This window comes from Oncorhynchus nerka, linkage group LG9a, assembly GCF_034236695.1.
Source record: "Oncorhynchus nerka isolate Pitt River linkage group LG9a, Oner_Uvic_2.0, whole genome shotgun sequence".
Lineage (NCBI taxonomy): Eukaryota > Metazoa > Chordata > Actinopteri > Salmoniformes > Salmonidae > Oncorhynchus > Oncorhynchus nerka.
In genome coordinates this window covers 60,980,957-60,996,437 of record NC_088404.1, presented here as the reverse complement: position 1 = coordinate 60,996,437, position 15,481 = coordinate 60,980,957, and the positions used below count along the sequence as shown (strand labels likewise).

The window sequence follows — 15,481 nt, the reverse complement described above, 5'->3', positions numbered from 1 at the left end:
AGGCTTATTTAACTATTTGAATTGAGGTGTGTTTCGCCCTCCTCAATAATTCACATAGAAGCAGCCCATTTCACTGTGGCGAACAATTTACATTTGTCCGGCTCATTGTAATGCCTCAAACTTCTCTCTTAGATGAGAGCCCAAGCACTTCCCCAGTGTTTCTTAGGATCAAGAATGCAGACATTTGCATCTCCAGTGAGAACAGAACCTGAACAGAACTTTTTTCCCCCTGGCGCATTTTCCGACTGGCGTCCGGACATGGCTAGATGGGATCCATTTTAGCTAATCCTAACCCTTTTCCTAACCTTAACCTAATTCTCTTAACCTGCTATGTTAATTTTCCTAACCTGCTACGAAAAGTCAAATCTGACAAAAGCTGGGATCCCTTCTAGCCATAACCCTGGCTCCCGTGTTGCCTTCATTGTTCTTTTCCTTACTTATAATAACTTTGGATTCTTGCATAGATTGTAATGGACATGTGTGTAAAATACTTTTTTGAAGGTTATACTGATTATGCTGAGCTAATGCTAAGCTACAGGCACGTCACAGGGGCTATGAAGCTGAAGCATCAGTTTAGAACATTTTCTCACAACCAAATATAGAAGAGGGAAGAGGAAGTCCAGTCGTTAGTAGTGAAACTGGGCCGAGATTCTGGTCATTTTCTCATCTATGAAACATCTGGATCTCAATACATTTTTCTGTTCCCAAAACTAGAATCCGCTACAAACACAGTGCACTACGTTTTATAGATTTGACACTTTTCCAAAGTAAAAAAAAAATGGCGTTTAAGAATGCAAGTTCGAATCAGAGGAGGTGCTCCCTGACTGAAAATGCAAATATACGCTACAATGTGCCAATAGGATCTCACTAGCTCATACTTGGCTTTGCTCACCTTCTTCATTGTTCTGCCCACTATGCTTCATTTGCTCCCACTGTAAACGACACAGATAAACCAGCTTAGGTCCGTTATAAATATATTTTGCTAAGCTGTTTGCCGGCTATGTGTGGAGCCATGTTTGTTGACATCATTCAATGCATTCTGAGTCACGAAAACATCTGTCAGACAAATTATGTTATAGCCAGGTGAAGGGATGGTTCACTCGAGAACTTCTGGAAGTGAATGATGGGAGACGACACATCCCCTTCGTCTTTAACATGCATACTGCAAACAGACCCAACTCATCTTGTTACCTCTTATCTTTGGTTGATGGGGAAAAACAACCATGGCGGCGCGCACAACTACACACCATCGGACTACTTTAGATTTTTAGAAAGGGCTTTACTCAATTATTTTGATCACTGGTGAGCTCACCCAGGATGTGATGAAGTGTAAATAGTCATTGTTAATTCATATTATGGTTTCTATCAGCCAAGAGTTGTCTAAATATGACAGCTTGTGTTTCTTTTCTCAGTTAGCGCTAGGACCAATGTAGCCTATAAAACACAATGATAATTGCAACATTGTTTTGTGATAAAACAGTGTGGCCAGCTCAAACACGTCAACCGTAACTAGACATTCTAATGAAGTGTTCTAATCACACCGGTTTGAGCGTACACAGCAGGGACCACCCGTGTCAAAGGGTTTTAAGTCGCTTTGGATAAAAGCGTCTGCTAAATGGCATATTATATTAATAGAATATTATGATATGTTATTTGTTATGATGCACTCATTCTGTTTCCTTCTCTCTCCCGATCTCCCTCCTGAGGTGGTGGTTGGCAGGACCAGGTCGGAGGCTTGGTGGGTGGAGTAAAGGTGGCGCGCTCCAAAGCCTGTCTCCCCCTCCGGGTGGAAGTGGAACGTCTCCCTCTCTCCGACGACTTTCTGCTCTCACTGCAACAGCACCTCCTGCTGGTCTACACCGGCAAGACTCGGCTTGCACGAAACTTGCTGCAGGTTAGCCATCCAGCCTTCCACCATCCACTTATTCAAAGTCACAATGTTAACCCCTTAACTTTATACCATTCATTTAAAAGACTGACTTTTTGTACTTTCAAAAAATTATTGTAACTTATAAATCAGGCCTTTTAGTCTGTATTGAGTTTAAATCTCCACTGTAATAAATCCAACACTTTCTGACTCTGTGTGCTAGAACACCTTGTTTTGTGCTTTTAGTCAAGTTTAGGGTTCAAAAAATCGCTTTGGGATTTAATGAGGTTCTGTAAAGTTCCTTTTAATATATTTTCATCAAGCATCCACACTTCCTGTTTCCACAATAATATTTCTGATCACTTCCTGTTTACAGTGTACAGTTGTGGTAGAACACTTCCTCTCAGTGCTGCAGGCATTTTGTCATTTCACATGTACCATGTATTTACTAGCTGAAATCTTTCAAAACTACATGATCAAAATAGTATGTCAACTTCTACAGCTACTTAGAGGAATAGCCAAGGAGAGGAAGCAACTTCAGACTACTGAGCTGTACCCCTGGTACAGTTTGAAGGATGTTGGGTGTCTCGTCTCTAAAATGGCTGCCATGTTGTTGTGCAGGACACGGTGCGGCGCTGGTACAGCCGTATCCCCTCCATCGTGGAGAACGCCGGGCAGCTAGTGGACAACGCAGAAGAGTGTGCCCGCGCCTGTACAGAAGGTGAGAGGGAGGGGAATGGTCTTTCAAACTCGTACCTAAGTGGGGCTGCATATTTTAATTGGCAGATTTGTTTTCTAGCTGCACCTGTTTTGAGATGGGCGCATGATAATGGTCCCTTCTAAATGAAAACAAATTATATACACACACACACACATACATATATATATATGTGTGTATGTATATATATGTATGTATGTATGTATGTGTGTGTGTGTGTGTGTGTGTGTGTGTGTGTGTGTGTGTGTATGTATGTATATATATGTGTGTGTGTGTGTATATATATATATATGTGTGTGTGTGTGTGTGTGTGTGTGTGTATATATATGTGTGTGTGTGTGTATATATATAGTATATGTAAAGACGAGATTAAACCAAGAATAGTGTGATGGGTGACAATCACTTGTGAATGATAAATTATCACTCGTGAATGATGCCCTGCTTAATAGGCCTATATGTTTTGATAAGGTTTATATTACAACTAAAGTGGCCAAATAAAGCACATTCATCCGCTTTACAACAGGTGTAGAGTCTAAATAGCATACATACGCAGTGTGTGAGTTTCAAGTTTGGGGAAGATAATTTTTACCATAAAAATGCACCTTGAAAATAAAAGCATTTAATGCATAATCACATTTGTGGTCACTTTTTTGTGAATGGTGTTTTCCTGCTAATGGAACATTCGTGCTTGTAGCCTACTGCCGTGTGCACATTGCTGTGCTTATAATGTGAAGAAATAGCATAATAGTTTATCAACATTTTCAGCTAAAAGTTCTCATCTGCTGCGTCAGGCTCATTGTTTAAAACATTTTTTTTATGCTAGTGGTTATATTAATTTGGGATCTGTCGCATCACACAACTGTCCCAGACTATGTTTGGAATATTTATTTCTCGCACAGAATAGAGTAGGTCAACCTTTGTACTATGGGGGATAGTAGATTGACATAGTCTAGTGCTTTTGCTGTTCGTTAGGCCTACTCATCTTGTTGGTTGACGAAAAGTAAATGTGGACAGTTCTTCCAATATCTTCAATACGCACCTCGGAATTGGTTCAAAACGTGCACAGAATGTCTTCATGTGCACACACCCTCAAATTATTTTGAGAAAATATACTTTCTATTTTATTCAGCTTTGTTCAATTGTATTCTTCATACTATAAAATAATGCCACGGAATTCTAAGGAAATCCTGTCTGCTAAATGAAGTAGTGTAGCACACAGCCATTTGGCATAGCCAGATCAGGACCTAACATAAGGACAACTCAGAGTATGCTATTCTGTTCTTCTGAAATATACATTTTCTTCATATCATGTTTCTTTAGTCCTGTCTAAAATACATAATGGATTTATTGTGATGGTGTATTACATGGATTTGTTAGACTTTTCAAAAGGTAGACGTTCCAAAGGTCTGCATCAGTGGCTTGTAGGCTAAATGTGGAAGCCAGGAGATGCTAAATGTGTTTGTTAATCCTCTCCATCTCCCTCTAGGCTCTCTCCCCAGGCTGGGGGCTTGTCTGGAGCGTTACTGGGGCCAGAAGAAGGTGATGGCTCCGGGGTGTGAGCCGGCAGCTGTGCGGACCATGATGGATGCCCTGCGCCCGCTGGCCCTGGGACAGACTCTGGCTGGGGCGGGCGGAGGGGGCTTCCTCTACCTGCTGACCCGCCAGCCACAGCAGGGGGAGGCAGTGCGTCAGGTCCTCAACAACACACAAGTGAGTATATATAGACAGATGGCGATATACTGAAAGGATCAGGTATAGTTCAAATGAAGATGCCAGGGAATGAACAGGGCAGTTATATCAGTCCTATGTGCTTAAAACTTGAGTTTAAAAAGAAACCAAAAGAACTCATTTAAAAGCAGAGTTGAGGTATGCTCAGCGTTTCAGCTGACATTGACTGTTTGTGTCCCAGGGCCTCCGAGACTTCAGTGTCCATCCAGTTGAGCTGGACATGGACGGCATCTCACTGCTGAAGTCTTCTTGAGACAGACAGATGGATGTCTGGACCCTAAGCCATTTTTATACACATTTCTAACTTTTATGATCTATTGGGGGACGGTTAGTGTTAGGACATATCACAAGAGGTTGGTGGCACCATAATTGTGGAGGACGGGCTCGTGCTAATGGCTGGAGCAGAATGAATGGAATGGTATTAAATACATCAGACACATGGTTTCCAGGTGCTTGATGCCATTCCATTTGCTCCCTTCCAGCCATTATTATAAGCCGCTCACCTCAGCAGCCTCCACTGGGACATGTACACCTTTCAAACCGAGACATTATTCTGCCAACTTTATGCCGACTTCTCTCTATATAAGAAAGGTATTGCCCGCGAGACAAAGTCCATATGTTTATTTCCGCCAACCGACCTCGTCATGATTACGGTAAAGTTCTGCCTACGGCTTAGAATGAAATGTAGCCATAAAATCCTGAGGCGGCATTGGCACGCACTCCGCTCTTAAGCTCTTGATGGTTGCTAGACAGCGGCCGTTACTACTATCATCCTGGCAGTTAGAAACTTTGCGAGGTATGTCACTTCACCCATCATGCACTATTTCCTTAACCACAACTGTGGAAACAAATATCACTGAATCATGAAAATATTGGAATAAAGTAGGCTAATGCAATTGAAGGCATCAAATGATTGTTTACTTAAACTCGCAAAGTCATCCAATTTGTTATAATAGGCCTACATTTGATTTGAGGTGAGTGCTGCTCATGATCATCTTGTCAAGTTGGCTCATTAGCACTGATCACACGCAGTAGGAACACGAGACTCCAATGCTTTTGAAAATATAGATTGCTATTATTTTCTATCGGTGTCGTGATGAAGATACTATCAATGTAATATCCTACGCCTGCTCCCTAACAAAGCAGAGTGAGGGTTGGAAAGAGGTGACACGTAGATTTCATTTTTTTTTTTAAATCAGGTTTAATTTGGGCTCTGATAAATATTTTTATGTTGCCATGATGCAAGTTGTGTGGGATATTCTTTGTATTTTATTCTATTATTTCATTCTTAGCCTACTATCAAATGTGTCTTTTCTGTTTAATGCTACAACCATAGAGGCTGCACAGACCAGTAACATAATTCAACTCAAAATATGAAATTCTATCCTTTTGAAAATATTTTTTATTAGTCTTATGGTTCTTAGGATCTGCCTAAACAAATGAATAATGGATTTTTGTTATGGTGTATATTCAATGAAAATAGACAACCACCCACATCTGCACACCACTACAACCACGCACGGGAGTTATAAAAGGCGTATGCAGGCAACAATGGGCCTGTTTGGGGGTCATATAAACATTGGGAGAAAACAATTTACCAGGCAAAATACTGTAACAGTGGTGTAAAGTATTAAGTAGTTTTGGGGGTATCTGTACTTTCCTATTTACATTTTTGATAACTTTTACTACACCACATTCCTAAAGAAAAGTATGTACTTTTTACTCATATTTTCCCTGACACCCAAAAGTACTCGTTACATTTTGAATGCTTAGCAGGACAGGAAGATTCACACACTTATCAAGCAAACATCCCTGGTCAACCCTACTTCCTTTGATCTGGCGGACTCACTAAACAGTGTTAGTGTTGGAGTGTGCCCCTGGCTATCTGTAAAAAAGGGTTCAAATTCTACTACTAATGGACATTGTCAAGGATACCCTTTCACACACAATCCCTCAGGTGGCAGCGACCGGGTCCAGGTGCTGAGCTTGGTTGATCGGCACACATTGGTGCTGCCAATTAGGGTGATCGTCAGTCAGCGTCTCAGCTTGTAAGCTGTGAGGCTGCTGGTGGTTTCCTTTTTGTACATGTGTTTCGTCACAATCTGAACAAATAAAACTCCGCTTGGATGGCCAACCAAGAGACAGAGCCGGCCCTGGACCAAGGCAAGTTTGCGGTCTCCCTTTGCAACATCTCGGCACATACGTTGATTTCTCACAAATGCACACATTCATGTTACAGGACCCCTAGACAAAGTGTGTGCAACAATATCTGTAGGCTAGTTATGGGTTTCGTCACACTACTAACTGCTACTTTCCCATGCAACAAGATCAAAATGTTTATTATGGTATTGATGCGAGGTTCTTACTGTGTTTTGATATGGGAATATTTGTCTATAGAAATGTTTGAAAAATGACCCTAACACCAAATATTTGGCTTGTTAAATGTAGGGGCCTCCTGTTAACAAACAGGCTGTGATAAGAGATTGTAGCCTTGATGTATTTGCAGTGTACAATATAATTGTAAGGGAAATGAGCCATTAATAACATACTACTTGAATGAAGATGAACCATAACTTGTTTCGTAACTAACTGTTTACGGTCAGACTAAAATACATGTAATCCAGCTCTGCAATATCTTGGTCCTGTGTATTGACTGATTTGATGGTCCTAGTACAAGAGCAGTGAAAAGACAAACTTCAGCATTAATCTCTTCATTTATTGACATAAACATTGAATTCAAAAGACCCTCTTGACTCTACTGAAAGAACAAGGAGGAATGTAGTGGCACTACCAGATCAGTGCTAATGATGGGATTGTGTGTACTTGTTTGTTTCTTCCCCCCGGGACTAGAGGAACGAGTCTCTTCTCCTTTTCCATCTTTTAGCCCATGTCTAAAATTGCTACCTCTTCTTTCCCACCTTCCTTAAAACGGCACTGACACACAACTTTTGTGGCTGATACCCTGGCAGTGTCACTGACGTCGTGTGAGCCACTTTATCAAGTGTTTACATTTTAGACTTATGTCGATTAGTAGAAAATGGGCACCCATAATTGATTTCGCTGTTTTCAGATTTGTGCAGATAAATGAGAGGAGATGAGGAGTAAAAGTAACTTTAGAGTATCGAGAATGATGCACCCAAGGCCTCCGGTGTGGCCATTCTGGTGAGGGGTCTCATTTTCCGGCCACCACTGACAATTGGTCACGGATCCGGCCCAGGCCGTCCAGCATGGTGTCCAGAGTTTCCTTGCTCAACTCCACCGTGACCGATGAGAGAGCGCCACTTCCCCTTAGACAGCTGGAGTCCTCCACCTGCAATGGCAACACACTATTAGTGACAGTCACTTATACCCAGACCAACTTCAACAAGCCCTAGTTGTAGCATCTACACATTTATAAATGTTATTGCAGTGCTTGTGATGTATGGATGTAAAGCAGTGCTTGACTGACTGAAATGGGTACCAGTACAATACTTTTGAGCTAATATTCTGAGGTGCAGGAGCTCAAGCAGTAGAACATTTGAGGCTCCAGTGAGCCCCTGCCCATGTTAAGCACTGGATGTATGTGACAAAGTGCAGAAAATTGTAATATTAAAGTGAGGAGAACACATGTTTGTTGAGACCAGTGCATGGCGCACATTGGCATACCTTCATGTGCACCAGGCAGGTGGGCACAGCCATGCGACTGACCGAGTCAGATGCAGTCTTCATGTCGACTCTCCAGTCCATCTCCACTAGATGGGGCAGCGAAACTGGAGAACATTCAACCAACAGTTGTGTCAGGGTTGGTACCACACGTTCACACTCATTCAGTAACAGATAGAGCTGGAATATGAAAGAACATGCTTACTTTGATTAGACAGAGCCTCATTTCTCCATGTGGGGCTACAACAACAAAAAAATCATTTGACACCCTTTCAGTTCTCAAAATTAGACATGTACGTTGAAGAACCATGAGAAAGTGGTCCTTGGTGAGCGTGGGAGGAATGGCTACAGACCTGTGCTCAAGCATAATCTTGGTAATGAGGATCTTGAGGCTGGGGTGGAATGACTTGGGGAATAGTACAAGGATCTGCTCGGGCGCTGTCAGGTTATGGAACAGGATGTGGTGAGAAAGGGTGTGCAGGGCTGCAATAAGCTGGAAGAGAGGAGCACAGGATCAATTGGTGTCCTCTCCCAGATGATTAGTTTGACAAACACTGGTGGTTTGAGAGATGTGTAAAGAGTCATGTTGGTGGGTCTATACATTAGGCCTGCATTCTGTAATAATATTGTAGCAAACAGCGACAGTACAATGCCCTTCGCAGATTTTGAACCCGGGTCGCCACGCTTTACTAGGTCCCTGACATGTAAACGCTTCTTGGAATCTGATGAGAATTAGTGAATGGCAGTTAGAATTAGAAAGCTGCCATCTGTGTGCAGTGCAACCTGTTTCTCTCCTTGGTTGACGACTGATATTGCAATTACTTTACTTTCTCACACTCACCTCCTTTGCCTCGATGGCAGATACAGACAGGGTCCCTGCTGTACTTTCCACGAGTCGCCATGACTCAGGGGCTCCAGAAGGGAAACTGTCAGCACATAGCTGCCGCACCGCATCCTTCGATGGAGCCTTCTCCCATTCACGGTAGTGAGTCGACATGAAAGTGATTAGAGACAGACGTTCACTGTGAGATCATTCAGGGCTCATCTATAGACTACAGAGGCACATTATGGGATAGGTAAGACTAGCCTTACAGTGGCGTGTATTCATGGGTGCCAAGGGAAGCCATCATTTTCCTTCAATTCACAAGAGGCTGAATGTATTTCACCGGAGAAAGCAAGCGAATAAGTGCCCCTCTGTATGTGTAGCCCATCTATCATTGAATGCAAGGGAAGCCAGCGAGCATTTGGCCACCCTTTCTTTTTTTGAATCAAATAATCCAAACAGCGTTGCGCTAACCGAACGAGCTCAACTATAAATGGTCATGGCGCACCCAAAAAAAAAAAGTCAAGGGAAGCCAGTTTGGATTTGGCTTCACAACAAAAGCCAGATGTCATTGACAGAATTTGAATTGTTGTATTGTTCTCCAGTGGCTAGCTACAGTGCATTCAGAAAGTATTCAGAACCCTGACTTTTTCCACATTTTGTTATGTTACAGCTAGGGATGCATGATATATCGGAATCAGACGACATTAAATAAAAATGCCAACATCGCTATCGGCCCGATGTCTGTCCAGTTTAACACCGATGTCAAAGCCTACGTGTGTAGGTACATGATAATGACGCCACGTAAAATGTTGCACTACACAGCATTCCTAACCTAGCCCACAATGTCTGCTGTGTGGATCAAGCAGTCATTTGAAAGAGTAAGACAATTTCAGAGAGACAACTCAAAGGCGAAATCCATTAAACGCCAAGATAATGGAATTCATTCCCCTTGACAATCAACTGTTCTCTGTTGTGGGTGATGTTGGCTTTCGCCAACTGGTCGAGCACCGGTACACTACCAAGTGTGCTATTTTTCAGATGTTGCCCTAAAGGTGTTACACAGTAATAGCAAACGGAACGCTGTTTGGGTCTTTGCGTGTTAGTGTTAAATAAGCTTTTCATTTTACATCAAATAACAGTTATATTATAGAATGTTGTGTGTTCTGAAATTGCATGTGCAAGCCAAGCGCCGCCACTATAAGTAGCACTGTCAAAGCTGTACAAAAGTCTACAAACAAGCAAACACCGGCCACAATACCGCGTTGGTAATAAAAACCTAGCTTTAGCGTGGTACCTAACTAGCACTAATACAACCAGCCTGAAAACAATGACCAATAGAAACTGCAGTCCTTTCCATTATTCTTAGCAAAGATTTAGGAATCCTTGTAACTATTAACTAGGTAGCCACTTTTTCGCCTATTGCAATTGAACTTCATGTTCATTAAAGTAAATAGCTAGCTAGCTACTTAACCCTGTTGCCCAAAGCTAAGGTTATAAGCAGCCAGCGAGCTTCATCTGGCTAGTGAGGCTCGACCGGACCGGGTTGTGTGTTTTGAGAAGCTAGCCACAATAAGGATTAAGGACAATAGTGGAATTTGCAGTTTGCCTTCGGAATAAAAGTACCTCAAAGTGATGCAGAAGGTTACAATTGCCACGGGTCCCCCAGATCCTCAAAGTTCTACAGCTGCACCATCCTGACCATTTGCATCACCGCCTGGTCTGGCAACTGCTCGGAATCTGACCGTAAGGCACTACAGAGGGTAGTGCGTATGGCCCAGTACATCACTGGGGCCAAGCTTCCTGCAATCCAGGACCTATATAATATGCGGTGTCAGGAAAGCCCATAAAGTTGTTAAGACTATTTTTATATCGGTATTGCTTTTTTTGGCAAGGAAAACATTAGGTATCGGCCAAAAATGTCATATCAGTACATCACTAGTTACAGCCTTATTCTAGAATGTATAAAATACATTGTTTCCCTCAATCTACACACACTACCCCATAATGACAAAGCGAAAACATGTTTTTAGACATTTTTGCAAATGTATTACAAATAAAGGCCTTATTTACATAAGTATTCAGATCCTTTGCTATGAGACTTGAAATTGAGTCCTGTTTCCATTGATCATCCTTGAAGTTTCTACAACTTGGACTTCACCTGTGGTAAATTCAATTGATTGAACATGATTTGGAAGGGCACACACCTGTCTATATAAGGTCCCACAGTTGACAGTGCATGTCAGAGCAAAAACCAATCCACGAGGTCAAAGGAATTGTCCATAGAGCTCCAAGACAGGATTGTGTCGAGGCGCAGATCTGGGAAGAGTACCAAAAAATGTATGCAGCATGGAAGGTCCCCAAGACCACAGTGGTCTCACTCATTCTCAAATGGAAGAAGTCTGGAACCACCAAGACTCTCCCTAGAACAGGCCGCCTGGCCAAACTGAGCAATTGGGGCGAAAATGGCCTTGGTCAGTGAAGTTACCAAGAACCCGGTGGTCACTCTGACACAGCTTCAGAGTTCCTCTGTGGAGATGGGAGAACCTTCCAGAAGGACAACCATCTCTGCAGCACTCCAACAATCAGGTGTTTATGGTAGAGTGGCCAGACTGAAACTGGAGGTCGACCGATTAATCGGAATGGTCGATTTCAGGTTTTCATAACAATCGGAAATTGGTATTTTTGGGCGCTGATTTTTTTTAATACCTTTATTTAACTAGGCAAGTCAGTTAAGAACACATTCTTATTTTCAATGACGGCCTAGGAACGGTGGGCAGAACAACAGATTTTCACCTTGTCAGCTCGGGGGATCCAACCTTGCAACCTTACAGTTAACTAGTCCAACGCAATAACGACCTGCCTCTCTCTCGTTGCACTCCACAAGGAGACTGCCTGTTACGCGAATGCAGTAAACCAAGATAAGTTGCTAGCTAGCATTAAACTTATCTTATAAAAAAACAATCAATCATAATCACTAGTTAACTACACATGGTTGATGATATTACTAGATATTATCTAGCGTGTCCTGCATTGCATATAATCTGACTGAGCATACAAGTATCTAAGTATCTGACTGAGCGGTGGTAGGCAGAAGCAGGCGCGTAAACATTCATTCAAACAGCACTTTCGTGCGTTTTGCCAGCAGCTCTTCGTTGTGCGTCAAGCATTGTGCTGTTTAGGACTTCAAGCCCTGAGATGAGGCTGGTGTAACCGAAGTGAAATGGCTAGCTAGTTAGCACGCGCTAATAGCATTTCAAACGTCACTCGCTCTGAGCCTTGGGGTGGTTGTTTCCCTTGCTCTGCATGGGTAACGCTGCTTCGATGGTGGCTGTTGTCGTTGTGTTGCTGGTTCGAGCCCAGGGAGGAGCGAGGAGAGAGACGGAAGCTATACTGTTACACTGGCAATACTAAAGTGCCTATAAGAACATCCAATAGTCAAAGGATAATGAAATACAAATGGTATAGAGGGTAATAGTCCTATAATAACTACAACCTAAAACTTCTTACCTGGGAATATTGAAGACTCATGTTAAAAGGAACCACCAGCTTTCATATGTTCTGAGCAAGGAATTGAAACGTTAGCTTTCTTACATAGCACATATTGCACTTTTACTTTCTTCAACACTTTTTTTGCATTAATTAAACCAAATTGAACATGTTTCATTATTTACTTGAGGCTAAATTGATTTTATTGATGTATTAAGTTAAAATAAATGTTCATTCAGTATTGTTGTAACTGTCATTATTACAAATAATGTATATAAAAAATATATTAAAAAATTTAAATCTGCAAATTAATCGGTATCGGCTTTTTTGGTCCTCCAATAATCGGTATCGGCGTTGAAAAATCATAATCGGTTGACCTCTAACTGAAACCACTTCTCAGTAAAGGGCACATGACCGCCCTGCTTGGAGTTTGCCAAAAGGCAGCTAAAGGACTCTCAGACCATGAGAAACAAGGTTCTCTGGTCTGAGGAAACCAAGATTGAACCATTTTTGGCCTGAATGCCAAGCATCACGCCTGGAGGAAACTTGGCACCATCCCTATGGTGAAGCATGGTGGTGGCAGCATCATGCTGTGGGGATGTTTTTCAGCCGCAGGGACTGGGAGACTAGTCAGGATCGAGGGAAAGATGAACGGAGCAAAGTACAGAGAGATCCTTGACGAAAACCTACTCCAGAGCGCCCAGGACCTCCAACTGGGGTGAAGGTTTACCTTCCAACGGGACAATGACCCTAAGTACACAGCCAAGACAACACAGGAGTGGCTTCGGGACAAGTCTATGAATGTCCTTGAATGGCCCAGGAAGAGCCCGGACTTGAACCTGATCGAACATCTCGGGAGAGACCTGAAAATAGCTGTGCAGCGACGCTCCCCATTCAATCTGATAGAGCTTGAGAGGTTCTGCAGAGAAGGATGGAAGAAACTCCCCAAATACGTGTGGCAAGTTTGTGTGGCAAGTTTGTAGCATCATACCCAGAAAGACTTGGCTATAATTGCTGCCAAAGGTGCTTCAACAAAGTTTGGAATACTTCTGTTAATTATTTGTTTATACATTTGCAAACATTTCTAAGCCTGCTTTTTCTTTGGTATTGTGTGTAGATTGAGGGGGAAAACGAATCAATTTCAGACTGAGGCTGTAATGTAACAATGTAGAATACTCAATACTTTCTGAATGCACTGTAACTAAAATTGGCCATGGATGGAGATAGGGATTTTGACTTGTGGTTTTACTTAATTCTCCATACTGGCCAATGATTATAATGGCAATTCTGATCCAACCATAAATTCATACATAAATGCCTGAGAAGATGAAAGTTCAATATGTAGCTAGATATATGCTAATATTAACTAGCTGGCTCCTTGTTGCCCATGAAAGTAAGGCTAGTGAACAAGCATTTTAGTTAGGACAAAAAAACTAAAAGCATGTAGCCTACTGTATGACAGAGTCATAGATGAACGAGCGGTTTGGCATTTCTCTACAAGTAGAGTGAGTCTTTTTTCTCCAACTTGGACACGCAAACAAAGACTGACTTTTTCCACATTTTGTTACGTTACAGCCCTTACAGTAAGTACAATGCAGTTGATTTACGATAATGACAAACATTAAGCAGGACATTCATACGAGCCTTAACTCCTTCTAATCCAGACGTTCTGTGCGTCCATGAATCAACGTAAATCCACCGAATCAGTTCAGATGAAAGGTAACAATCTGTTGCGATCGGGAGAGCAGGCCATCAGTTATTGTTTATAGTTATTACCTTGGAGTACATGCTTCAAACCTATTGTGTAATGTAAATGGACAATGATCACGGCCCTACAGATCGTCACAGGCCAATTATGCCATCGATATGGTTAATATGTAATGACATTACATGTACATATGAAGACGAACCTGAAAGGATGAAATATGACATGTCATTGTTTGCTGAACTGATTAATTCTGATATGAAACTGATGGGGATTAGACTGAATAACCGATAACTGATTGTATTATTCTTCTCATTATTATGATGAATATTCCCGAGCCTAAATGACTGATTCCCATTGACTTCTTATTGAACTGAATGACCTAATTATGTTAGAGAATGATTTATGATTTGATCTTTGTGATTATGAATTTGATTGGATACATGTTATTCTGTTTCCTTTGTTATGCAGCAAACTGCCCAGTAAATATACCACTTTGTGGTTAAAGGAATTCCTGCCTCAGTCTCATCCATTCCTCTGTCACCTGACCCATGACCTCATGTTCACCCTCACTGTCAGTCATCCTACCTGTCCAGCTACCCACACAGATTCAAATAATATTTCAAAGGGGCACCGTCTCGCTCGGATGTTTTCCTGGTGATATGCATTCAGCTTTTTGGGAATTGAAGGACAAGAAGAAAAAAAAAACGTTTTTTTATTGGTCCAGTTTGCGGAAAGACTGTCTTCCCTTTGGCACCCATGCATACACGCCACTCTTCCCGAGTGATTTTACGCACCGCTATAGTACTGTAGACTTGGCAGAGCCTATTCCATACAGCAAGCCAGCCATAATAATCAAACTGGTTCACATAACTAGCTAACGTTACGAAATGAACAAAAGCGACCGATACATCGACTGATATAACAAACCGATAACACACAAAGATTATCACACTAATAAATATAGCAAAGGCGACAAACAGTAGATAGCTTACCTTTAAAAGAATTTGCAAGGAAGAAAAATATTCATCTGAAATGGCAGCCATCTTGCCACGTGATGCAATGAAAACACAGATGGCAATCGCAGCAAGAAAGATGTTCCAGATATTTCACCGGATGTATAAATGTGAACTATCCGGTTGGCGATCCCACTCACTACCAAATATGTTGAGGAGAGGAAGCCAAGTGGCCAGCAGTGGGAGAAGATGGAGCGAGATGGATTTTGGCCGAAATTTTGCAAATGTTCTCATCGATGAAACGTTTAATCTCGTATAGTTGTATGTTTTCAAAAATAAAATATGTAAGAGTGGACTGCATTTTGTAGACTTACCCTTTGCGGAAGTTTTTTGTTGTTGTTGTTGCGTTTAAGTTATTGCGAATTTCATTGAGTCCACTCTTACATATCCACTCTTACATATGTGTGGGTAGCTGGACAGGTAGGATGAGGCATCCCCTTACGCAAATAAATGCTACAACGCGTAAATAGGATCTCACTAGTTCGTCATTGGC

General features: G+C 41.9%; 2 protein-coding genes across 4 annotated transcripts in view; one reads left to right on the top strand and one right to left on the bottom strand.

Annotated features, from left to right (window-relative positions):
- The window catches only part of LOC115134625 (L-fucose kinase), a 40,032-nt gene extending 33,087 nt beyond the window's left edge, over positions 1-6,945 (top strand). For both annotated transcript variants that reach the window (XM_029668799.2, XM_029668800.2), the window contains 4 exons: positions 1,707-1,894; positions 2,489-2,588; positions 4,072-4,295; positions 4,495-6,945. In XM_029668799.2, the coding sequence (XP_029524659.1) occupies positions 1,707-1,894; positions 2,489-2,588; positions 4,072-4,295; positions 4,495-4,566 (584 nt within the window). In that variant the 3' untranslated portion in view covers positions 4,567-6,945. The remainder of the gene's footprint in view (positions 1-1,706; positions 1,895-2,488; positions 2,589-4,071; positions 4,296-4,494) is intronic.
- Positions 6,946-7,008: 63 nt separating this feature from the next.
- On the bottom strand, positions 7,009-15,072 carry commd9 (COMM domain containing 9). Of its 2 annotated transcripts, XM_029668797.1 has the most exons (6): positions 14,968-15,072; positions 8,797-8,922; positions 8,309-8,448; positions 8,161-8,195; positions 7,959-8,062; positions 7,009-7,623 (listed from the first exon to the last, which is right to left on the bottom strand). In XM_029668797.1, the coding sequence occupies exons 1-6, from the start codon at positions 15,016-15,018 to the stop codon at positions 7,486-7,488; spliced, it is 594 nt and encodes a 197-aa protein (XP_029524657.1). In that variant the 5' UTR covers positions 15,019-15,072; the 3' UTR covers positions 7,009-7,485. The 2 variants fall into 2 exon arrangements, with proteins under 2 accessions (XP_029524657.1, XP_029524658.1); XM_029668798.2 differs by lacking the exon at positions 14,968-15,072 and having other exon boundaries at positions 8,797-8,952.
- Positions 15,073-15,481: the final 409 nt, after the last annotated feature.